This window comes from Lepisma saccharinum, chromosome 12 (genome assembly GCF_977018435.1).
Source record: "Lepisma saccharinum chromosome 12, izLepSacc3.1, whole genome shotgun sequence".
Taxonomy (NCBI): Eukaryota; Metazoa; Arthropoda; class Insecta; order Zygentoma; family Lepismatidae; genus Lepisma; species Lepisma saccharinum.
The window spans coordinates 51,317,091-51,343,528 of record NC_139240.1 but is presented as its reverse complement, the minus strand read 5'-3'; the positions used below and the strand labels follow the sequence as shown (position 1 = coordinate 51,343,528).

The following is a 26,438-nucleotide window of genomic DNA, read 5'->3' as shown; positions in this document are numbered from 1 at the left end:
TCTCACAGTGTATTCAGCACCTTTGTCTAATGACGTCACGATAAGTTTCTCGTTGTTATGTTAGGCGCGTTATGTTTAGGACTCTTAGAATAAATACTAGATTTTTTTGTTAAGGCAATAAATAAATTGTTTTAGATATTTTTCACAATTTATTCTGCAGGACATCAGTTTTTATACAACTTTACTGATCTTAACTAGACACAAACGAGATAATGAATGCTGTTATATCTCTATTATCTTTTAACCCGTTCATGTAATAATAATAATAATAATAATAATAATAATGATTATGATGATCACCGATATTAATTGACGCATTTTAGTATTATTAATAGCAGTGGCGGCGATTGGGTTCCAAAACTGGGGGGGGGGGGGGGCTAGGTGTTAAAACCAGGGATGTTAATGGTCCGCTGCAGCACTGGAACCTTTTTTTTCTCGCACAATTTAAATCCAGTCCAAGTTACATATTGTTTCATTGAAAAAAAAAGGTTCCTGGACCAAATTTAAATTGGTTAAAAAAAAAAGGTTCCTGGACCTTATTTAAATTCATTCAGAAAAAAGGTTCCAGGACCGTATTTGAATTCATTCAGAAAAAAGGTTCCAGGACCGTATTTGAATTCATTCAGCAAAAAGGTTCCTGGACGGAATTGAAATACTTTACAGATAAAGAGGTCCAGAACCTATTTACGCTTGCTGATTTTCTCTCCTGACATGAATTGAATTTATTTAAAATTCCTGGACCTTTAAAAACCCTGGTGAAAACTGGGGGTTGTAAGGACAGTGATAAGTTCGAGTGAAGGACATGGTAATGCAGATTGATACTAGTTACATAAGATGAAATCCAGACGGTGAACAAAGACCATATTTAATTGAAGCTGGACTTTTTTCCAAAACATTCATGTACAATGAAGCACGATACAGAAAATCTATACACAGAATACATATGTCTATGGTTTCTCTTCTTCTGGCTGTGAAGGCCAATCCTATACCCAGTACCAGCTAACTGTAGACCAGGCGAATGAGAACAAGTCTCTGCGCAAGTAGTGACGCGAGGCGGCTCCACCAATGAACAGTGAGAGAAACGGGATTGTGTAATGGGCGACGGGAGTTACCCGATTTCCCTTCTTCTCTCTGTAAGCGTTGCAAACTTTTGAAAGCGACAATACCGTAATACTAAGTTCTGGCAACCCTGCGCTTTCACGACTCTATTTCCCATCTCCTCCTCTGTCCTCTGCCGCTATGCACGGCCCTGCTCCACAGCTAGCTGGGACAGGATATAATAGCCATGCACTAATACCTGGATGGACTGTATCAGACAGTTTACTCTCCATTGATAGATAAGGTTTAGCATAGTGTGGCGACAAAAGTGGCAAAAAGTTAATAAATGTTTTACTTTCCCCTTGTTCATTTCAGATGATGGCAATTTGCAGCTTTCCAGGATGCCATTTAGAAACAAACGTGAAGGAATCGACATTAATTAAGCTCACGTTCCAAACTTGCAGCGGCCCAGGACGTTTTCCAGACCCTGCAGACTGCACGACCTTCCACGTCTGTTCAGAAGCTGGAAAACCTGGAGAAAAGACGAGCTGCGAAGGTGGCGCCGCGTTTGATTCACGCCTGGAAACGTGCCACGTGTCACTTCAGTCACCCCAGTGCACGGACGGGCCAGTACCACAATGCAACGCGTCCGGACAGTTCGGACCGATTCAGCACGACGCGAAACTTTTCTACTTTTGCATCGAGGAGACGAACGGATACAGAGTAGATTTGTTCAGATGTCGTGGCAGTCAAACTTTCGATCCATCGCGAAAATCATGCATTGAACAGGTTCCCGAATCCTCGACAATACCTGGCAACAGTGTGACGTCAACTGCAACAACTCCAATCAGTTCCTTAACGACAATGAGAATCCAGACAACAACCTCTAATATTTCTGACTGTAAAGGTTGTGGAACAGCTGAAACAACCTCCAAATGGACAACAACTCATTCTACAACCATTACTTCGCACACTGCACGGCAATGTTCACAAAATGGTCGATTTCCCTTGGATGAAAGTCCTAGACACTATGTACTCTGCAAGCAAAACAAATATACTGGTGTCTTTTACTCGTGGACATATAATTGTCCAATAAATTCTGTCTTCAGTGCTGAGAAGAAACAATGCGTTCTACAATACCCGAATTAAAAGTTCCTTGCTTGTAATCCCTGCCTTTATTGCAAAACTTGCTTCGTACTATCCTGCAACTGAAAATAATCTTACAAAATATAAAGATGCAAACTGTCATCTTTATATATATGTCTCTAGAATCAGTACAATGTTTAGGCTTAGCCCGGTCAAAACTTGGGAAGTAATTATTTAAAAATGTAACGTTGCAAATGGCTTTTTCTTCCAAAAATATCGTGCTAGTTTCTCATTCAGTGTAGTTTTGTTTTTGATTTGCCAAGGTTTGTTTCGTGTGCACTATGTGCTCTGATAAGCTAATCGGGATTGGTCATTCAGTTTAATGTGTGCAAGAACAAAACCCTCGACCCTAAAAAGAGTGCATTAGCAAAGTTTCTTGTGAAGTAAAGGCAGTTCTACATTACTTGTGTTATCAGTTATTTTTAAAATCAAGAATAAGCTTCGGAATTAACTTTCTGAGATGAAACTATCGCAAACATCAGAAAGATTTTTGCTAAACTTGCCTATGTCAATGTAAATCTCCATCTGAACATTCTCTTTCGCTTCGATAAAACATTTTTTTTTCGTTGGAATATAACGATATCATTAAGTCATAATGACAGGTCATTTCTGTGCGTCCCCCGACAAACGGCCAATGCACACATGTAGGCACAAGTTAAAGACCTGCAGTTTAAAATAGTCCCCAAACCAACAAGTTCGCAAATTCGCCCCCTTCCCCCAAATACTGCGTGGAAGGTCTGCGTATATTAAGTACACAAGTAACTGTACTCTTCTTGATCGACCGAGCATTAGAAGTTTGAGAATTGCCCAGCAGATGTCAGAAGTAGATAGCCTTACATCGCGGCCCTCTTGTGGCAATCTTCTGAAGTTCTTTCGAGCAGAAGATTGCGGAACTACACTAAACTGGGTGTCAGTGTAGGATCCGAGCACTTCGATGTTTCTCGGAATTTTGAGGGAGCGACCTTTCCACCCCTCGCAGGCCATCAACCGGCAGGGTTGGGTATCGCCGTTGCGTCCAAACAATGTTTCCAGCTCGAGTAGTTTGTGACCAGATTGAAGAATGACCGCTCGTACGGCGGTAAACCGCATATATGCAAACAGTTACAAGTGATCTCGAATCAGAGGGCAGCACACGCTAAAATAAGTATAATGGTGGCAGGATGCCTATGTATGTTATCATAGTAGCAGTAGTAGTAGTATTCGCACCAAATAGGTAACTATTCTACTATTGAAAGAGCCTAAAACACGGAACGTGTTAAAAATCTTCACAAACTGTGCGATTTCTTGAGTAGCACATTATTTCTCTCGATTTCTTGAAGTGCGATTTTGAGAATCCTCCTTAGCAAACGATGCCTCCGCGATGGTGGGTTCGATACCGGTGAAGGCACATAGTGATTCGGATCCCACTTTAAACCGTAGATCTAGTCCCGATTAGCATTACTGTGCATAAAGTGGACTTAAATCTTGTCTCAACTCCTTAACAAACCTTTCGAAGAATCAAGAATTTAAACAGGTAAATACATTTTTGTCATTTTGAGGAAAATTATCATTTTTGGCTATTTTTGGTTCATATGAATCTGCCTCGTCCTCCTCCGTGGCCGTCCGGTCTAAGGTGCTGTGCTTTGGGCTCCGACTGCGGGACGGCATGAGTTCGAGTCCACCTGGGTTGACTCTGGGTTTTCGCCTCAGGCACGTATCTAGAAATATGTTTGGGGGGTCCGAACCAAGTGTCTCAGGAATAATATTAATAAAATTAAAATAATTATATTAAATCAAATTAATACTAATTAAAATACATAAATGAATATTATATTATTTCACGAATAGGTAAAAAGACTGTATAAGAATAGAGATATAACAGAGCATATTCATTACGTAGCTTACCTGTAGTTAAGATCAGAATAATTTACATAAAAACAAATGCGTGGCAATGAAATTAATGTCAAATAAATGAATAATTGAATATTTATAGAATAACAAAAAATGACGTTACATGTAATTAGAGAAAGTAATTTCTATTTAATATTTTATGTATATTATTTTGAGTAGTAGTGTACATAAATCTTATTTGTAATGTCACTCAAAGCCGTATGATTCCAATATAATCCTTGTCTTCTAAAAGTTCAGAGGAAATTCATAACCATCGATTATGCAACAAATGTTAATATTTTCATTACTTAATTGTAGTACTTGGTAAGTCTTTCGGGTAGTCCGAACCCTTGCCCCCCCACTAAATACGTCCTTCCTGTCCTTCAAAGCCGTATGATCCCAATATAACCCTTGTCTTCCAATAAGTTCAGAGAAAATTATACGACAAAGGCAAACGAATACATTTATTATTATTTAATTTTAGTACTTGATAAGGCTTTCGGGGGGTCAGAACCCCCTGGACCCCCCTAAATACGTCCTTGCTCGGCCTCTATATGGCAACCCACGATCTTGAGGAAATTGGGGAGCTACAATTGAGTAACGTTAACCAGTCATCAACATCTCCTATAACGACGGGGGGATTCGACGTGCTGACCCCACGTCCCCCCATTACCGGTTGAATATCCCCACACCTCTGGGTAGGATTATAGGAGGGAGACTGGCAGTCGGGAGATAGGCCAAGGGCCTTACGGGCTTACGGCCTCAAGTGCTGTCGAGCCACGGGTTATTATTATTATTATTATTTTATTATTATTATTATGAATCTGCCTCGCTCAATAAGTTTATTTTATTGAACCAAGCGCAATACCCAACTCTTACAATGAGTCACTGGAAAGACATGCGTGTGGTTATACATATATTTAAGCATCTAAAGAATAATTATATTCTTGTGGTAAGGAGTCGTTGTCATTTAACGAACTTTATTGATTTATTCTATAAGCATTATTGAAAATATTGTGCCATGCTGAACTTAACTACTTAACAAAGGCACATTGATTGCTTAATGAGGCAATTTTCTTGTTCAATTTTTACAGTATAACAATGCTTTACACAATTTGTTCGAAGAATTTTGAGAATATTGTATGTTTTATCAAAGGGACCACAACCGATGAAATATCTGTGGATGTTTTACAGGTTTCATCGTATTTAAAATGGTAACTTTCCGGTGCAACATGTCTGTTGCCACTCAGGCTGAAGAGACTGATGACGTGGACAAAGTTCCGATTCATAGGTTGCAACACTTACAAGCAGGAATGACCTTGGCAGGAAGGAGCTCTGATTGGCACTCTGTTCACAACTGACTCGACAAGCTCCGCGACCGACAAAACTCGAAGTGCTCGGATGCTACCCTGACATCAACTTTAGCGTGAATTTTACACCTGAATTCCTAAGCTGTCTCTTCACATTGCTTCTTACATAATACTGATAAATTCTATTTAAGAATTAATATGCATGAAGCGTGATTGTTATCGTGTTAAAACTTGGAATTTCCATATATTACAAGTTGCAATTTACAACAGGACCTACTCCAACACGTAGGTTGCCTACAGTAGATATGACATTTACATACTTCATACTTGAAATCTAGAGTCGTAAGTAGGCTCTTTAAAATAATCAAGAAATGCAAATAATTATTACTTAAACTGTACGAATTATAGTATTTTCAGACTGAGCACTGGGTACATGACTGTATCATCAAATTCTCTGCTATTTTTACAGAACTATATTTTATAGGGCTTGTCCCCAGCCACTGACTGTATCGGAATCATTATACTGGTACGAATGTCTCATGTTCTTCTGTAACTTTGCTTTTTTTATAGTGTCTTCCAATGTGAACATTGTCTAATATGTGCATTAATGCTATAGTGCAACGTAACGAATGATTCTCGTCAGTAAATAAAAAAAAAATATGAATACAATAACTACAGTGACGTGCCCGGGGGTTATTTCTAAAAGAAATGTCAAAGGCAGGAAAAGACGGACCTGAAATACTACGTACAAATATATGTTATTTCCCGTGTTTGAAGTTTAAATTCCTAGCTGGTGGATGCTTTGTCGATTTTGGGGGTAGGTGGGAGATGCCTTTGCAAATTATCGTAGTAAGGGGGAGGCTTTATGAAAATCTTTTGGGGGTAACATCCCTCCACGTCCCCCTCTCCCCAATTCGAGCACTGGTTATTTTATTTTAGGGACAACAATTTAATTGCCAAAATCGAAAGTTTATTGGAATCTCTTGTGCACAGTTTAGTAATAAATGAGAAATCTTTTTCATTTCCATTTTGTATTAGTGCCTGTGTCTGTCAATAGTAGTCCATCCTGTGGGATGCGCAAATTGTCCATGACCATTAACATAAATTTTCTCTTAGGCCTTACGTGTTTTTAAGGTCTTATTTTTTGTGTATGCTAGTGCTGAGGCTGTTATCATCTCATTTGGCATTTTGTTTCAATCTTTGAAACTCTGATTGCATCAAATAAAGATTATAAACAAGGTGATGGATAATTTGCTTGGTAATACTTATGCATCCCACTGTACAATATGATGTGGTAGATAGATGGCTTAGATGCTACAGGTTAAGAACAAATGAAACCATTTACGTAATGATTATTTTGTACGGCACGTAAAACATACATTACAATAACACTTCAATTAATATATGTTTCCGTATTGAGAAATATAATCTATTTCTTTCTACTTCCTGTGCTTTTAAACGAATTATACAACATATTCCACACTAATGGTTAAAAATTAATTTCTTCGGTGTCATTTTTGCCGTACAAAATGGCACTCCAGGCATTGCTTTTGAGGTGAGAGGTATCCATCTAGTGTATATGTATATGTCTGCAGGTTGTATCTTTAATCGATACAAATTCAATTTCGAAACAGATACATACCAAGCATGCTTAATGTCGCATTTTAATTATTTTCAAAAAGTAAATTCATATTTTGATAGTTAAATTACACACTTTAAATTATCATTGAATATAAACAATGGATTGTGAGAAAAAAAGACGACTATATTCTGATGTCATCTTCCAGCTCTGATGCTAGAAGAATGACGGTTTTGTTTACATATTTACTTTTTTTGATCAAATGGTTTCATCAATGAAATGGATAGCACTACATAAGGTATGCACATTTTATTTAGAAATACACTAATATCCTTTGCAAGAAAGGAATTATGCAAATTTTCATGATCATTATAGTGCATAACTGTCATCCCACATTATTGCTATTGTAGTAGAATTTATTATACATATGTAACGTTCAATGCCTCTATTTGTATTATTATTGGCATGGATAGAAATTTTCGAAGCAAAAGCGAGTACTACAACACAACTTTTACGATCTGTAAACACATCATTAGTAATTTCTAAATTATGTACGCGTAGAACAGCGTACTGCATTGGGCACAAGACTATGCTTCAATCAAAATATCCCTTCTTCATCGGTTCAAACATAACATAAGTAAATATGTATGCAAAAACTAAGGAAAATTATCAAAGCAATACAATATGTTATAGATATTAGCGGATTTGTGTGTGATTCGCATGAATAGATTCTTTGAATGCAATAATTCCTTATGTTGATAAGATAATTGGGTTGAAAAAGATAGATTTTTATCAGCAGTTCACTAAATTCATATTGCTTGCAAGTTGTTCACTATTTGGAACAGAAATTCGTGTACAATATTATCTAGCATGCAACTACGAATGATATGATTGTGCTGTGCACGTTCTCTCTTGAACATTGTCTAATCTGTGCATTAATGCTTTAGTGAAACGTAACGAATGATTCTTGTCAATATTTCATGCTATAGTTTCTTTGTAAGTGCAAATAGGTTATGTTATCATCTTTTATGTTTCTTAATAAGGTCAAGGATATTTTATTAAGCCTTAATGTTTAATTATTTAGAAACTGATAATGTTGGTTTGTATTTTCTTTATCATTCAACATTATCGGCATTAATTTTACTCAACTCACTGAACAAGTATGGAAACATACATGTCTGGAAACAGAGATGTAAAGTAAGTCTTCATAAAAGTAATTTAGAATACATCACGTGCTATCAAAGCACAACTAACCGGTTTCATCTAGAACGTATCATTGTCTACATAAAATGCTTTGTAAACTTATGATTTGTTCCCTTGTTGTAATGGAGAAAAAATATAACTATCCTTGTTATATAGGTGCAGTGACAAATAACTAGCTATAGCTATCAAATTTATAGTTTTGACTCTTCATTCACAATCAAGAGATACGACTGCTTTTACAAGAGTCTTCTTTCAAATATATATGATGGTAATTAGTCATTGACAAGAAATGAAAATGATAATAATTGTGTGTATGTCTCTTTAAGTATGTTCCTTTTCAAAAGCTAGAAACTGTCTTCAATGTTATCCGAGCTCAAGCTGATTCCCGACTCATATCTTCTGGTCAAAAGATCTTAACAACATATTTCAGTTTTGCCCTTGCACAGAAAAATAACGAATGTTCTTCTTTCTGAACCCGTCAAAAGTAAGGGAATGCTTTGATTATACTTCTCGTGTCCATAACTTGAAGCTTTCTTTTGAAAAAGAGGTTTGACGTTTGTAAACTGGAGATAGGTATTATTGTCACAAGGACAACACTTGAAAGGTTGTCGCATTTGACATTGCCACCTGCTGACCTTTGAAAGGGGTTAAAATAGAATGAGAACCAAGGTATGACAGCTGCCTTTTGTGGTGTTCTGCTAATCCCTAGTTTGAAACAGACAACATAGAGGTTTGATGGTACTTTCTAATAAATGGTCACTTGAAGTTGTACAGAAAAGTCAGACTGTAAAGAAGGGATCTATTGTAAATGGCTGCATCTCTTGCGTACGTGCAAACCTCATTTCAAAGAATAATTTAAGCATTATATCCTCAATATTATTAATAATATATAACAGCGCATGTCGCATGTATTGCAACTGCTCTTTTATTCAGTCCAGGAATTTAACACTTTGCGAAAAGATGCACATGCTCTATGATAAAGCGAGGTGGGATACTATACACAAACAAGATGCGGTTTAATGGCTATCACCTTGGGTGGGGGCGGGGGCGGGGGCGGGTTTTTTTCTGTTGATTGATCGATTGACTAATTTGTTTGATTTATTTTACTTCGCTTTTCTGCAACTTTTGGCTAATCGTGAAGATGAGGATGAGTGATGACATGACAAAATTGATGAAGAGACACTCCCAAAGAACACCCATTCCCAAACGGGAGTTCAGAGCCGTCAACCTTATATAAATATGTGGGTGGGCAAAATTGTCAACAATAATTGTTGTATGTATATACTTGTTGAGGAATTTTGAGGGGTGAGAAAGTGCCTCCCCCCATAAAGTTGTTACCTATACCTGGGATTCCTGGCGTGCTTTCTTCAGTTGTCTCCCGCTAAGTCCATAGTAGCTAAGGGAGTTTTTCAGACCAAAGCTACAAGCGACAAGCTACAAGCTACAATGACACGTGCCGCATCCAGTCTGTAGAAAAGCATTCACTGCTCATGCGCCGCAAACAGACCGTGGCGCCACGATTGGAAATGCAGCCCAGTCCGAGCGACACACAAGCGACGCGTGCTGCTTCGTCACGAAAACTTGCATTTATTTCTGAAGGTTCGCTTCCAACTGGCAAGTACCGCTTGTCGTTTCGGGTAAGGCTTCCCTCATACTCGGACATTATAGCCAAAGAATAGAGTATTGAAAGATCTAAGAAGGACAGAAATGTGTACATAATTTAACCTCAATTTAACTATAAAGTAATATTACACTGAACGTTTACTTAGGACTGCATTTGTTCTCATAAATATACATTTTATTTTCAGATTCTGATGTTCGCTTTTCACCTGTCTTCTATATCGTCCAAAAAAATGGAGTGAGTTTTCTATTCTTAATTTTGCAATATATGCAGTATTACTAAATGCTTTTAATTGATATTAATTTCTACCAGTGATAAAGTTTTATTATATCCAAAATTGTAATCATAAGCGTAACTTGGGGGGCAACACGAGTGTGTTTTTAAGATATTCCAAATATATGAGTTATTATCAAAATTGTCTAGGATGGTATTTTTATAGGCTTGAAAACTTTTTGATTCTGCCCCCCACCCTCGCTAAAAGTTAAGCTCCAAGTTCGATTCTGCCTCCTCAAAGTTAGGTTCCTTTCAACTCTCTACCTGTAACTCCACTCACATATAGTCAGTCCCTGCATTGCCAGTAACTTTACTGTCAGTAACCACATTTCAAATATATGAAGCGTGTATTAAATACACTTGGTAAAGCTTCAGCTAAACAGGTGAATTTCCCATCAAGTCAAATCCTTCTCTTTTTTCAATCTAATTATTTTGTTAATTTCGAATCACACTAACTGTACGTGCAACATTTGCACTGTATTGTACTTGTTCAATTTTAGCCTAAAACATGATTTTGTTTCACGTGCAACATTCGAAAATGTAACCATCATTTGTTGATAAATCTTTACCAGAATTTTCCACTTATATTTAGTTGACCGGATGCACTAACAATCCAAATCATTTATCGTAGCCATGAACGATGAAAACTATATAACTACATAAATAAAAGCATAATTCTTGTCATTATAAGTAAAAGAATTTTCACTTGAGAATATACAGGAGAACCTCGTTTAAAAAAAAGCAGAATGCAAGGTTTTAAATGTGGCTAGAAGTCAACAATCGCACATCATCATAATATGAGTATCGCGTATGTACGCACTGCATTGTATGTACAGTATTGGCTTACATTTTACGGTACTGTAGGGATTTGCCGAAGCCGATTACAGATGTATAAAAATCGGCAGAAATTGACACATCGGCATCGGCAAAAATCCGATATTTAAACCGGTACAGATTATACTAGAGTTTTACCTTCTAATAAGTTTTATATTCTAGTTTTGTAAGATTTATTCAAAATTTGGTTATGATTCGTCATTATTGTAGAGTTTTTGTAATAAAATTATTGCAAACTCTCATTCAGAGGATCAACCTAACTATAAATCGGAAATAAAACAGTGCAATGCTGAACCAGGATCTGCTGTTGTATTGGAAATTCAAAAATGAATATTCAAACCTGAAGCAAGTGCTGAGAAAATACTTGAGCATACCTGCTGCACCAGTATTCAGTGATTGAGTGTTCAGTGTTGCTGAACAGATTTGCGATAAGAGAAGAAGTAGGTTACTTCCTGAAGTGCTTCCAAATCTCGTATTTCTGAAGTTGAATCTGGCACAACAGGAATTCATTTTGCATTTCAAAGAACTGCTTGTGTACTAATATTAAATCTCTTGAGAATCTATGTTCTTCTTAAAGGTTCACATAACATTTTGTAGATGCAAATGTACATTCGCATCTCTTGAGAATATATATGTATATACATATGATATGCAATAGATATGTACATAGCAAATTTATTTTTGACATGCTGAAAATAACATCCCATTTCTGTTTAATAATCTTATGTATCGGAATCGGTTAAATATCGGCATCGGTATCGGTTCCAAAAATTATCGGTGAGTACATCGGCATCGGTAAATTTTGAGCTTCGTCACATTCCTACTGTACTGTATAGTGTATTTATGCCTATGCCCTCCGTTGCTATAAACTGAGTTTTAATGCACTTTCTACTGTTCTTTTAGGTTATTTCAGTTAATCCGGACTTTCGTTAACCGGTCAACTTATACCCCATTAGTCCGGATTAACGAGGTTTTACTGTAATAAAAATAACGTTACTAAGGACTTGTCATATTACCATTGTAGGTACATTCTCAGTCAACTAAAAGCATTAAAATCTAATTTGTAGTTACACTTTGTTAATTTTTCTTGGATGGATACGTATTGCTTGCATTGTAGCATTGTTCTTCTAGTTTACGGTTGTTACACGTTTTTTCTTTCTATGCATCTTTTTCTGGAAAACACACACTTCCTTCATTAGATAAGCAACTCACGTTACCGTGGTATAACACACGTTACGTGAAGAGTGGCCTCGTGGATGCAGATGGTTCGTGAAAAATCTCATTTACTGATGCTGTTATTGTTACAATTATAACAAACAATTTAAAAAGCGTGGATAAATAGATGTACATTAACTTCATTTATATTTATTTCTGCTTTTAAATTTCACTGAAATCTGACAAGCAAACAAAGAAAAAACATTTTCACTTATGTTTTTCACAAGTTTTTTCCGATTCAGCGTTTGGCCTTGAATTATTGCTGGCCAGCTCCTCGGACGATATCTATACAGTAGTATACGGCAGAGTCATGTTACACATAGCAAAAGACTCAATGCTCAGAGAAGTAAAATAACAATGCTCAGAAAAAACAATAACAATACTAAAAAAATAATGATAATTGAGAAAAAAATAAATATGCTGTGAGTCAAATATAACTCACATGACGCTCATAAAATAATTAAAAATAACAATTCTTCATCTAATCATCAAGAAACATATTGCTTTCAACACTTTTATTATATTCTTGTAATAAAACATCGTGGCCCCAGGGAAAATCTTCTTGCTTCAATTGTGGCAGTCGACGTGCTAACTACTCAAAGAGATTAGGTTGAATAATAAAACCGGTTTTCAAGTCAGCATCTCAGTATTTCTTAAATAAACGTTTGTGACCTACTTACTGTCTTGCCTGTATATGTAACAGATTCGCCGGCGAGCGGCGGGATTCTAGTTGCTGCACAGTCCACGCTCGAGTGGCACACTACCCAAATGAAGGCACTGTATTTAATAGGCGAAGTAATGAATGGGAGAGGAAAGAAGAGTTTACATGATTCTTGTTGGGAAACCTGATGGTAAGAGACCTGTAGGAAGGCCAAGACGAAGATGGAGGGATAACGTTGAGATGGACCTAAAGGAAATCGGTAGGGATGGAAAAGAGTATATAGATCTTGCTCAGAATTGGCCTGTGTTGCTGCAGCCATGAACCTTCGGATTTAAGAAGGCTAGAGAGTTAGTTAGTTAGTTAGTAATGACTTCATTTATTTTTAATGGTACTTAGTCTTACTCATTTTTACAGGCCAAAATCCCACTGTAACAAGGAAGGGCTCGTTGAAGATCCCTCGGATTGCCATCAGTACCTGGTCTGCTTCTCGCAGGGCAAAGGGCTTTACAGCGAAGTCGTGGGAACATGTCCTAAGGACTATGCCTTTCCACATGGAGGGAAAAGCTGTGTCAAACAGGCCCAGGTAAATATATCCTAATACTTACTGAATTTTGTTGGTGTCACAGCTGTTAATTAACTATGAAAAAAGTAGCCGAGATCAATATTTGTGCTAGCTGAAGGTGTGTGTGTGTGTGTAGTTTGACGGATTTGTTGTTTCGGGAAACTGAGTAAGGCCCACCTGTAGAAGAAAGCATTTTTCTTAACATTTTTCTAAACATTTACAATGCTACCGTGTAAAGTGAAAGATCTTATGGCGTTTCAGATGCCATGGCATATTTCGTAGCATAACCAATCAGAAGCGACCTCTAGGTCACGAGTGCAGATATAATGGCGGCCGCGCGAGATGTAAGCAATGTATCACTTCACGTTTTTAAAAGACGATAACTATTCAACCGAGAGGAATAACGTTTCCTACAAAACAGTATTAGGTACAAATGAATTGCACTGCTTAAATACACAATTTATAACGTATACAGTGTACGTATGGAATAATATTTTAGTTGTTTCAATTGTAAACACCGTGCACTCGCTCGACGTGCCTTTCGTGCTGTACATATTATACATTGTAATCGCAAAAGATAACCGGAATATTTCATGAGATACATCCGTGTAAAGTACTGTCTGCTATAAGACTTTTGGTAATATTTAAACAGCAAAAATGCTAAAGAAAATTCTTCCGTCTAAAGCGGGCTTTACATTGGGGCACAAAATTGTCTCTGGGGAACTTTCCTTGGGTCCGAGGTGGATGGGGGGGGATTGTCCAAAATTGATCAGAAATTATGAAATAATGCCCTAGTATAATTTTGAGTGGAAAATATCCATAAGCAGTGTGTGAATTAGTTTCTGTCAAGATACCAGGCGGCAGCACAAGTGCGAAATATCTGGCAGAAGTGTGTAAGCTCTGGAATTCCAAAGTACATACTACATTTTAGCACGGGGATGATGACTTTGTTCACTTATGTTCCAATTTTACTTCACGGTCCAATATTTGAGGGCCCACTACCAAAGACAAATTACGGTTATACGGTACTACTGGGCTTCGAATGTATACGTCTCGTTTTGCCTGTTCGAGCGCTAATCGCTCGAGCGAAGAAGCTCTCGATTCCGTACGCTATCTACCGTCGTCCGTGCGAACTATTTGGCGCTCGAGCAAAATCTTCTCCCTCCAGTAGGTACACATTTTAAAAGACTTATCCCCCAATTAAAGCTTACCAAGATAGAAGATATAGGTAGTATTTGTAGCTTGGTACTAATAGTTCAATTGCATTTTCTTCTAAGGTTACACTAATTGCATCATTATAATTGTAGGTCAAATATTGCAAGCCTTGGGGAAAAACACATCATCACAGGAGGGCTGAACCAGTGAATCTTGATTACAAGTGCCTTATCGCTGGTCTTCGTTGCGCAAACGCTGAAAAGTTGGTCGTTTGCGCAGATGGGAAGCGAGAGCCAATCATGGCGCTGGATTGCGCAAAACATAAAAAGGGAAGCCAATGTAATGAGAAAGTGCACCTGTGCGTAAGTGATAAGGACTCAGCAACTTTTGACGAGGATCTCGATGGAATCAATGCTATGGACGTTGATGAAGAGAATTCCACTTGTGTTACTGTATCAAATTGTACAAACGTTACTCATGTTACAACTAGCGCCATAGTTACAAGCACCATCGCAACGACAACAGAAACAAGCAAAAGTCAGAAGATTGCACACCAGGCCAAGGACTTCTTCCATCTCTTCAGGAACAGGTTCGCTCAAATCAAGAACACCACTGGGTGCGGGATACTCATGGAGTGCCTCGCTGAAGGTGACTATGCTGATCCGTGTGACTGTACCAAGTATCACACGTGTATAAAAACAACGCACAACACCTTCAAGGATATTCAGCAGAGATGCCAAGACGCGCAGCACTTCAATGCACTGACCCACACGTGCAGCTCTGAAGATGATGAGGAGGAACACTGCATGAACAGACTCTTCCCAGAATGCACCGAGGCTGGGATCCTAGATATCGTGACGCCAGATGTCCCCAGCGAGTTCTTCCTCTGCGCGCCGAACAGATCTAACCGGAAGAAGCCTCAACCGATCTTGATTATTTGTCCCGAAGACGCTTCGTTCGACATCGTGACGCACAAGTGCCACCTGCAGGGGAATCGTCCGCGGAAATGTCCCAGAGAGGGGACGTTCCGGGATCCTGATTCGTGTTCACGCTATCACGTCTGCGTTGAGGAAAACGACGCGTATGTTTTCACAGAGCATGAGTGTACAGAAGGCATGTATTTCAGCGCTGCGGACAACAGGTGCGAGCCTGCAGAGAACGTGACAGACTGCAACCTGGCCAAGGAGACTAAGCATTGCATCAAGGAGGGCAAGTTCGGACATCCAAGACTACGGACCAGGTACTTCGTCTGCAAACGTGCGAAAGACAACTCTACCTTGGTGCGGGAAGATTTGACTTGTCCTGCTGGAAGCCTCTTCTTCCATGATACTGGAAAGTGCTCGAACATTTCGTCAGTGTCACCTAAGAAGAATGACGAAGCGGTGGCATTCAATCCAGTAGCGAACGAAGCGCTACGACAATCACACAACAAGAATACACATCTCCAAAGGCAACCATATACAGTTGGAAGCAGACACGAACATCGGAATAGGGACACGCGCCGAAACCAAAAAACAAAGAAAAGGCTCAGCAGAAGATATCGTGGCCGGTACAGGAAAAACGACATGAAAGAAGGCAAAAAAGTTCAGCAGAAGAAACTCTGTGCTTCCACAACATAGCACAGCAACAATACTCTTGAATGCAACAATCAATTGCCACCAACCAGAATCAGCGATGAAGACCACTGGCAAAGGAAGTACAGTTATAGCAGCAAGCTTGTGGAAATTTGTACGTTCAACAACCAGTAATGTACGAAAATTAGACACAATAATAAGTTAGTTGTTTCTAATCTCAATATCATAGGTACAGAGCATATTCAAAATCTAGCTCCCAGTAACGATGCAAGAATAACTGTGACATTTCTGGGGAAAGGGGAATGCAAGGAAACAGAATTTTGTTGGTAGATATATGCGTTTAAAATCCCCTTGATGTAGTAATTATTCAAAACTTAGCTCCTGCCTTTATTTCATTGTGAACTAATGTACTGTAACTATTTTTCAATACTCTTTGGCTACAATTCGTAGCAGCAATGATTATTTTGTTGCGTGACGCGTCTAATTTACTCATTTCCAACAGATTCTAAAAGAACAGTGTAATGTGGACAATAGAAAAGCTATAATTCATGTAAAAGAAACAAGCTCCTATCCAATACCTCATTGTCAGAGCTAATCCACAAACAAATCCATTATCAATACATGTTAAACTTCCAAACAGTGTCCTTGAACATAATGCTGCGTAAAAAGATTATTGTTATTGTATATCATGCCTTGTCATCTCTTATTGTTACTTCAACAATACATCAGAATGTGAAAATAATTGATCGTTGGCAGATAATCTGTATGGAAAGTTGTGTTAATAACTGTGGTGTTATTCATTTCATTGAACAATAAACATTTTTTTATTTAATTACGAGTGAACTCATTCTAAATACAATATTTTTCGAGATTAAAACACACAATCGTAATAATTAAAACGCTCTATGGTCAAATAGTGTTGTACAGTGGGATGCACAAGTATTGTTCGGCACATTGTCCATGACTTTCTTGCATCCTACGTTTTTATAAGGAATATAGCTACTATTATTTATTCTGCTGCAGAAATTGTGAGCAGTGTTTAGGCATTTTGTTTTACTTCTTCATGAGAATAAACATGGTGAGGGATAATTTGCTTGGTAATACTTATACAAATCGATAAGTGAAAGCACTGAAAATTCTCGAAAACTATTATTGGTTAAAACAAAAGCATGTACTCAGAACACTGATTATAATGCATCGCGTTCTGTATTTCGTTATTGCAATAAGAGTAATCCATCAATAAAACGAATTAACCAAGTTTTAGGATTTAAAAAGCCTTGTGTTCAAGAGATGCCCAGTGGAGGAACATTGCATCGTGGTTCGGATCTTCCTTTAATCTGTACGTTCAGTCTAAATTATTCTATCTTTGCACAAACTTAAAACTTTATCTTTTAGATTTAATAGCAACAGATAAGTTACCAACTTTTGATGTGCAATAAAATAGACTCGAAAAAACAACAACATAAATTTCATAAAATTACATAATATTTATCCATAAGTAAGATCATTATTTAATAACAGTATATTTTTACTTGTTCTAGCAAGAAAAATTGAGTGCAGTAGTAGTAGAACGTGTAGCAATAGGTACACATCATTTCCAAAGTATAAAATTTCAATTCACATAGTGGCTCGTCAAGAAATGTCTCTTGGAGTGGTGTTTTTCATTGAAAATCTAAAAACTCCACAAGACCCTTGAGATTCTGAAGTATCGCCTTGAAGCGGGACTGAACCTTCTCTCAAAAGACATCCAAAGACCATCCATTTGCAGTGATTCTATGTACATAATCTAAAATCACAAAAGATTAACAACCCCAACTGTATCTACAGTGATAGATGAAGTGTGACGTTGACCTATGCAATGACGTTGCACAATATTATTGACATATTTGTCCCGTTTCGTACCACCATTTGTACAGTAAAACTTTTGAAAGAAAATGCTTCTGAAAAGACACGGTAAAGAAAAGGATAGGCCCTGTTGTATTGTATTCAATATGTCTCCTTGAGAATAGAAACTGTTTTGGCAACAGTTTCTTTATCCAAACTACATCAATCATATGAATGCCAAGGTGAACCATAAGCACTTCAGATTATTGTCCAGAATTCAAAGCAAGAACTAATAATGTATAAGTATTCGAAAAGAAATGCTTGAGTACGATCTTTAGGTAGGCGTACGAGACGCACAATGTGCAAAGTCATTTGATTTAGAATATCCATCTCTGGAACACAACATTTCTTGTACTAGCAGATTCGTCATCTTCTGACCTGTTTTAGTATAGACTTTTAACCACAAATGTGATGCGGTAGTGACCATTTATTCAGAAGTTCCTTTTTTAAGTAACTGAATTACAGATTAAGACATTTGACTCGAAAGTAACTCAGTTACATAGCTATATAATTATAGTTTCTAATTTTGGATACTAACTTTAAAAAGCAACAGTCACTTTCTTCTAGAAGTAAATATAATTCGTAGATCATGTTAGGCCAACCGTACACATTCATATAAGACAAGTGACTATATCAGATGAAAATTATTTTTTATTGGATTGTGAAAAAAACTCGCGTCTTTATACATGAAGAAATACAGAAGTACGAAAATTCAAATATTAACCATTATCTTTGAAATTCATTTGTTCGTAGTAAAGGTACATATGTCCTTGCCTGATAGAAGTTACTGAATTAAAGTTACCCATTTCAATAGTTAACCAGTTAAATCACAACTCAGGTGGTAACTGAGTTAGACATGTCTTTCTAATTCTATGTTTTGGATTTTTCTGTAGTTTTTTTTTTATATGTTTGGCTAATAGCGACGAAGAGGATGAACAGGATTAAATTTATGAAGAGAAACTCACAAAGAACCATCCATGCTCAGCCTAGGGCTCGATCCCAGAACCTTCGATGTCTTAGGTAATTATCCACGAACATATTAAACCACAATTTGAATTGTTTATTTGCATACTAAAGAAAATAGTATAATGTTTGATTTGTTCAATAAAATATAGCAATATGGTATTGTTCGAAATGTGTACAGCCGAATTTAAAGCTACGTAAATGCAAATTGCCCATCACCAACATCCATGCATATTGCTTTTGTCTGGTTTAAGAATTCAAACAAAATCTTCAGTATAAAGTAGGTTTTCCTGTCAAATACCATCAGTTCAAAAAACACCCAGCAAAGTAAAATATACTTGAATTAATTTACTACCTAGGTATATTGAATTTGAAATATGTAAAACAGTAATTTTACCTGTAGTATTCTATGGATGTGAAACTTGGTCCCTTACATTGAAAGAGGAACAAATTGAAAGTATTTGAAAATATGATCCTTAGTAAATATTCGGACCTAAAAGGGATGAGGAGACAGGTGAGTGGAGAAGGTTACATAATTTAGAACTGCACAATTTGTATTCATGTCCAGATATTATTAGAGTGATTAAATCAAGAAGACTTAGGTGGGCAGGCCATGTGGCACGAATGGTAGAGGAAAGAAGAGTTTACAAGATTCTTGTTGGGAAGAGACCAGTAGAAAGGCCAAGACGAAGATGGAGGGAGGGACAACGTTGAGATGGACCTAAAGGAAATCGGTAGAGATGGAAAAGAGTATATAGTTCTTGCTCAGGATAGGGACAGATGGAAGTACTGTGTTGCTGCAATCATGAACCTTCGGGTTTAAGAAGGCTAGAGAGTTAGTTAAATTTGAAACCTACGTTTAAAGAAAAAACCTTCATAAACAGCATTATTTCATGTAACAATATGTAAATATTAGGAAATATTAAATTATGAATACTACTCATGATATAAATTACTTTATTAAACATTGGCACAGTATCAAAGTTTATATCCCTGTAATAAATAAAATATATTTACAATCTATACAGCTATACTGAAAGTATTTAAATACTTTATTTGAACACTTGGAATTGTATACAAGGTAATTGATATGTCCTAGAAGGCACATTTGTTGCTAAACACCACTTTTCAAGAAAATTTATGTACACATGAAGTAATTTGAGGAACAATGCCTTTGAATCATGGTGTTTAAAGAACTATTTGATTGTATATTTTATAATTTTCCAGCTAACATGTCTCAAAGTCTACTTTTATAAATGCATTTTCATATTGTACAAGTAGTAAAAATGCAACACAATATTTTTTAATAAATAAGTTCCCTTGAGTAAAAATCACTAGACGTTCTCATTTACTGATTCCATGTAGTTTCAGTCGTGAAATATAGGTTACATCAGTGGCGGCCGATGAAGGGGTGCTGCAGGACTGCAACCCCCCCCAAACCAATTATATTTTGTTGCCATTAGTGCAAAAATTAAATATTTATACTTCCGCTATCTTACTGCGTCCCGTTGCGCTGTGTGGAGCTTTCAAATTCACTTGGCGCACGACAAGCGGGAAACTGGCATATGAAGTCACTTCCTCCTCGGGGACTGCCAGTACATCTCTATGTTAGCTCTAACGTAAGCACTGCTTCAACTTTCCTCCCTGCTAGGCTAAAGAGCGGACTGCATTTAGCGCAGTCCAATGTACGATGGCGCTGCCAAGTGGTAAAAATTGAAACCTCTCACACTATGACGGCGGACACCGCGCATAAACATGCGAGAGAAAGAGTGGCCTGCCATGTAACGCGTCCGTTTCGCTTGTCAGTAAGTGCGTGATTGTTTAAGTTTTCAAATCGATTCAAAGAGTTATTTGTTTTCTGGCAGTGAGTTATATAATCTAGTGTTCTGAATGGGAGATCGTACAAGTAAAAATGAATAATTCAATGAAAGACCGCCGCATGGAGTTCATCTTCAAATAGTTAAGGTATTATTTTTTATGAATGCAGCCCCCTAACAATAAGTAGCATGAGCCGCCACTGGGTTACATGTCGATACAATAGATCTATGTACATATTTCTGGTATATACAAGATATAAAAATATTTTTCTATCCATATACCGTGCTCCTTAATTCAGTATTTGTGAACTGAGTAAAATTATGCATCTGTTTCATGCAATGGATTCTCGGATGTACGGTTGTAAGCCTTTTTACCTGTTTTTATTATTATTTGTAGAGTGCACAATTATTTGTTTTTAAATTCGAATATCATTGAGAATCTAACATAAGGATTGCAATGTAGTTTACAATGAACTTTAGTATCACTTATGATAGAAAGAAAAATATTGACAAAGCATTCTGTTCATTAACATAACTTGACAGAGAAGAAGTAGTTTATTTATTTAAAGTTTATATGAATACATTTCTCTCTTAGAGTGTTTGACGACACTAAAATAAGACCTTTGTACTTATCAGTGCGTGTGTTTTCCATAACACGTGAGTAGAATCAAGTTATATTCAGGAACAACTAGTAGTGCTACTAGTATTAACATAGGAGAGCATTGAGCAGTGAGATGATGATTGGTGCCAAGTTTATCTGATATTAGCAAGTTCCTGGGAATCACATTAGCTAGTTGGATGATCTGAAAAGTGAAACTCGCCTTTAAGCTGCACGGTATACTATCATGGAAATACTATTACAAGATAAATGGGAGTTAATTGTCTAGTTCAGCTCATTCCATTTTTCTTCAGCCCACATTAAATTAATACCAGGACAATTTCTCTGTTGATTTCAGACGCAAATATAATCTCTCGACCGAGTAACAAAATACTACGAAAGTATATTATTATGAAGGTCTGTCAGGTACATAATTGCTCAGCAGAAGAAATGCAATTTTCATCATAAGCTGTGATGTGCAGTTTTGTGCTTGGCGTATCCCTTAGAAGAAAACTTGTGACCCTTAAAACTTGAACATCAAGTACTTACTTTTACTTATTTTCGATCTTGAACAAACACTACAGGAACCTAATATTCCTTAAAATATCCCTAAGGCTGTGTGTCCTGATTTGTTGTTAAAGTTTTTATACACTGACGACGTGGAGGGTCCCACGAACTGACTCGAAGGATGATGGAACCCTGACTTCATATCTAAGGTCGAATGACTTGCGAGGAGAGATGACCCCAGGTGTTGGCTTGGGACGAACATGTCTCCTGTCCCCATCATGCTGCAAGAAAGAAAATGCACTTCATTAGTTATGTTTATGGTCTGGTACATTCTAACTGTATGATTATGTTCTAAATTCAGATGAAGACTTTGCTGAAGGGTTTGATGAGGTTGATTCGTGGATTAACGATATTCTTGGGCAGAGTTCCTCTTCTCAGATGTCTTTCATGTCTGTCTCCCTGTTCCTGTCTCTCTCTCTCTCTCTCTCTCTCTCTCTCTCTCTCTCTCTCTCTCTCTCTCTCTCTCTCTCTCTCTCTCTCTCTCATGTCTATACCCCTCTCTCTTTCCTTTCCTCCTCTCTCTGTCCCCTTCTTTCTCATGTCTATCCCTCTGTGTCTGTCCTTTTACCCCTCTGTCTGTCTATTACTCACCCTCTCTCTCTCTCTCTCTCTCTCTCTCTCGTGTCTATCCCCCCCCTCTCTCATGTATTTCCTTGTCGTCTCTCTCCTTTCCCCCTCTCTCTGTCTATTTTTCGCTCTCCCTCTTTCTGTGTCTATGTCTATCTGTCGACCTCTCCTTCTCTCTACGTCTCTCCCTATCTCCCCATTTCTCTGTCTCTTTCTGTCCTCCTCTTCCTGTCACCCCCTGTCTCTCTCTCTCTCTCACACACACACACACTTTTCCCTTGTCTGTCTCTCTATGTCTCGGTCTATCTCCTTTCCCCTCTTTCTGTCTCCCCTTCTCTCACTGTCGATTCCCCCTCTCTCTCTCTTTATTCCTGTATCTCTCTCCCATTCTCTTTCTCCCTCTGCGTCACACTCTCTGTCTCCTTCTATCCCCTTTCACTGTCTCTATCTCTGTCCCTCTCTTTCTCTCTCTCTGTCCCTCTCTGTCTCTATCTCTCTCATTCGCTCCCCCTTCTCTCGGTCTCTAACTCTGTTTCTCCCTCTCTCCTTCTCTCCCCTTCTCTCTGTCTCTATCTCTCTTTCCTTCTCTCCCCCTCTCTCTATCTCTGTCCCTCTGTCTCTCCTTCTCTCTGACTCTATCTCTCTCCTTCTGTCCCCCTCTCTCTATCTCTCTCTCTCCCCCTCTCTCTCTCTGTCTTCATCTCTCTTCCTCTCTGTCTCCCTTTACTATCTGTCTTTTCCTCTCTCTCTCTCTCTGTCTATTCCTTTGTCTGTCTCTTTCTCTTCCTATCTGCTCCTCTTCCTCTCGCTATCTGCTTCTATTTCCCTCTGTCTATGACTATCTTTCTGTCTGCCCCCCCCCTCTAAGTTGTTATTGATGGAGAAGAAAGCAGGAGAGACAAGGGCGTCACATTGCGACAAGAATAGAACAGAAACATTAGAAAGAAAAATGTCCTAATGAAACGGTAGGCAACACCGCTGTTTTACAGCGAGAAACCGTCCTGGGTTTGCCTTCACGAAGAATCGGTGTCCTTTGAGTTAAACCTATACCTCTTTGAAGGCAACGTGTCATAACCATCAAAGTTATCACTTTGAAATTGGATATCTCGTGCATTTTTAGGACGTTTATAGTTGCTCTTCCTACATAAAGCTCCTCGCAAACCTTTAATCATCTTCCGAGTTCATGTTTTTACCGCCAGAGGCAGGTGGGTCGTTTCATATCAGGTCTCAACAGTAGCTATCTGATGGTGTTATGTTTTCCCCCAGTGCTGAATCGAGCCAAATGGCTAGTGACCAGTAGAAGTTGTATTGTGTGTTCGAGCTATCAAGAACTGATTAACTCCACATGCTTTTCGGTAGTAATGCATATGCAGTGGCGTATGCAAGGGGTGGGTTACCGGGTTTAAACCCCCTCTTGAGCTTTTGAAATATTATGGAAAAGGCTCTAGAAAAAAATAAAAATGGCTAATTTATTATAGTCAAAGATCTGCGACAGTTATAATAATAATAACAATAGTCTACTACTATTAATAATAATTTTAATTATGCAGCATGGAGAAAAACATAACATTCCAAACACAATCTAAGCGGCCGTAAAGTTCAATTTTGCAATTTTTTTTTGCAAAATGTCGCGCAGCGACTCTCGCGAGAATTGTGAAAATTCCTTGCTTCGTCGCAGTGTGCCGACCTTATTGCAAACGTTCTTCCCGGTACTGATTTCACATCCCCTTGTGAACTCTGAAGTGATGCTGAGTCTACATCCACATCATTAAATAATGTTGAAGAAGTGCTTTGTGAATCACCTAGAAGTGATAAATGTGTTGGAATATCTATAAACTTACTTTTGAACGAAAACATAGACTCAGTGGAATTTAGCAACATGTATTCTCGCGCTTCATCATCATCCTGGGTGATTTCCATAAATGTAAATTTCCCCGTGCATATAGCACCGTGCCATGAAGGCACACGTAGTGGTGTGGTGGGCCCCACACATTCTCGATCTCGGCCACTTCGCAGGTGATGTGATCAGCACCATGCTCCGGCAGCCTTCATCCCCCAAGGTTGCTCTCAGGTACCCATTGATATAAGGCTGGGTGCGGAGACAAGGTTGGATAAATTCCAACCAATTCCGGGCCCGACCCTGTGGCCGAGTGGTTAGCACATCGCGCTGCGACGCCAAGGGTCCCGGGTTCGAATCCCGGTCGGGCTTGGTTGTTTGTGAATGTCCATTCATCAATTTCATCATTTCATCACTCATCCCCATCTTCGCAAATTAGCCTAGAGGCACAAAACGCGAAGTAAAATAAACTAAAATCAATCCAATCCAATCCAACCAATTCCGGGAATCGAACCCGGATCTCCCACGAGGTTGTCAGTCTAGGCCACACTTGAAATGTCTCACCTATCACATACAAATAACCGTTGACTAGACAATTATTTCGTAACAAAGAAACAAAAGAAATGTAATTTTGTTATATTGCTTTCATAAATATATTTATGTAGATCTCTACTACTTAATAATAGTAGTGATATAAGTAGTAACAGCAGCTGCATTAGTAGTATTATTAGTAGTAATTAAACTAATTAATTAATTATAAGTATTATTAATTAATTCATTATAAGTATTATTAATTAATTAATTAAAGTATAATAAAACAATGGTAATGTGAATTTGTAGAAAGTTTTCGAAATAACCCCCCCCCCCCCTTTGATGAAATCCTGCGTACGCTACTGTACATATGTTAGTGTCTTCGAAACCATGGACAATGACTTGTTGTCTCGTGCATAGCATGTGCTTTACTATCGTTTGGATGTTTACCGCATTACAAGTGCTGTCCATATTGAATCTTTGTAATGTGAGTCATGTGAGTAAAACTTCCACAGTTTTTCTTCATCTTGATGCCTTGTCTGATTTTCTACCATAAATATTAACGTCATAATAACTGTGTAAAGTTGCACCATTCATGTAGAATCACCCTGTACACTGACCTCAAAAGCCTATTGCACCAACTTACCTATAGTTCTCTGTTGGAAACCCGTGATGACCCCACGAGGAACCAGTCGAAGATTCTCCCTTGCTCGAGCCTTGTATGTTGGTGCCATTCCACATGCCTGGTGCTTCCGAAGGTGCATGGTTCATGTGACTATGGAACTCGCTACCAGAGGGAGCTGACGACGTGGACGGCTGTGGATTCATCGCGGATGAAGATGAAGACAGAAGATTCATCATCTGAGAAGGAAGAGCCATGCTGGAACTGGAACTCGACAAGCAAGACTCCGCAAAAGGATTCTGGATTCCAGGGTTGCTCTGTTGCAGGAGAGATGGGTTTCCGAACTGTGATGTTCTGTGCCACGTAGAATTCCCACCTTGAATAAAGAATGACAATATTGACTGACTGCGTCAGTATTTAGACAATTAGCAACCTTCACAAGTTAGACATACCAGAAACAAAAACACTTGGCAGGTGTAGATTTTCAGCGAAAAATGCAGGCTCGACCAGGACTCGAACTCGGGTCTCTGGCAATCCGTGCCATTGCTCTACCGCTGAGCTACCGAGCCGGCCTGGCTTCCCCCGCATTTTCGCTGGCGCTGTTTTACCTGTGTGAAATCTCTACGCTGGGAGGAACCAGGCAACGTCGACGTCCATAGTGTTTCAAAGGCAACAGATCCCGTTGCAGTAGCACTAGCAGAGACGATTTCACACAGGTAAAACAGCGCCAGCGAAAATGCGGGGGAAGCCAGGCGGGCTCGGTAGCTCAGCGGTAGAGCAATGGCACGGATTGCCAGGGACCCGGGTTCGAGTCCTGGTCGAGCCTGCATTTTTCGCTGAAAATCTACATAGTACATCTCCTGTGTGTGCCTAATTTAATGGATTGGCAGGTGTATATCGATAAACGCAACTACAGAAGAAATGTTGAATGGTATCGAAAAACAAAAAGAAAAGTAGCAAATTTTTCGTTCTTGTGAAAATTACTGGAAAAAGGAAGAAATTGAAAAAAAAC

At 38.3% G+C, this 26,438-nt stretch overlaps 2 protein-coding genes across 3 annotated transcripts in view; one reads left to right on the top strand and one right to left on the bottom strand.

Moving 5' to 3' along the window:
* The first annotated feature begins 7,045 nt into the window (after positions 1-7,045).
* Positions 7,046-16,830, top strand: LOC145996473 (uncharacterized). 2 transcript variants are annotated; one of them, XM_083132961.1, is made up of 4 exons: positions 7,046-7,240; positions 9,954-10,003; positions 13,164-13,332; positions 14,619-16,830. In XM_083132961.1, exons 1-4 carry the CDS (start codon positions 7,205-7,207, stop codon positions 16,083-16,085), a joined length of 1,722 nt encoding a protein of 573 aa, XP_082989087.1. In that variant the 5' UTR covers positions 7,046-7,204; the 3' UTR covers positions 16,086-16,830. The 2 variants fall into 2 exon arrangements, with proteins under 2 accessions (XP_082989087.1, XP_082989089.1); XM_083132963.1 differs by lacking the exon at positions 7,046-7,240 and adding an exon at positions 7,843-7,938.
* A 5,070-nt stretch (positions 16,831-21,900) lies between these two features.
* LOC145996325 (protein gooseberry-like) overlaps positions 21,901-26,438 on the bottom strand; it is an 84,643-nt gene continuing 80,105 nt past the window's right edge. Inside the window, exons 6-7 of the mRNA XM_083132756.1 lie at positions 25,451-25,802; positions 21,901-22,090 (exon numbers count right to left, since the gene is read on the bottom strand). Of these exons, the coding sequence (XP_082988882.1) occupies positions 21,901-22,090; positions 25,451-25,802 (542 nt within the window). The remainder of the gene's footprint in view (positions 22,091-25,450; positions 25,803-26,438) is intronic.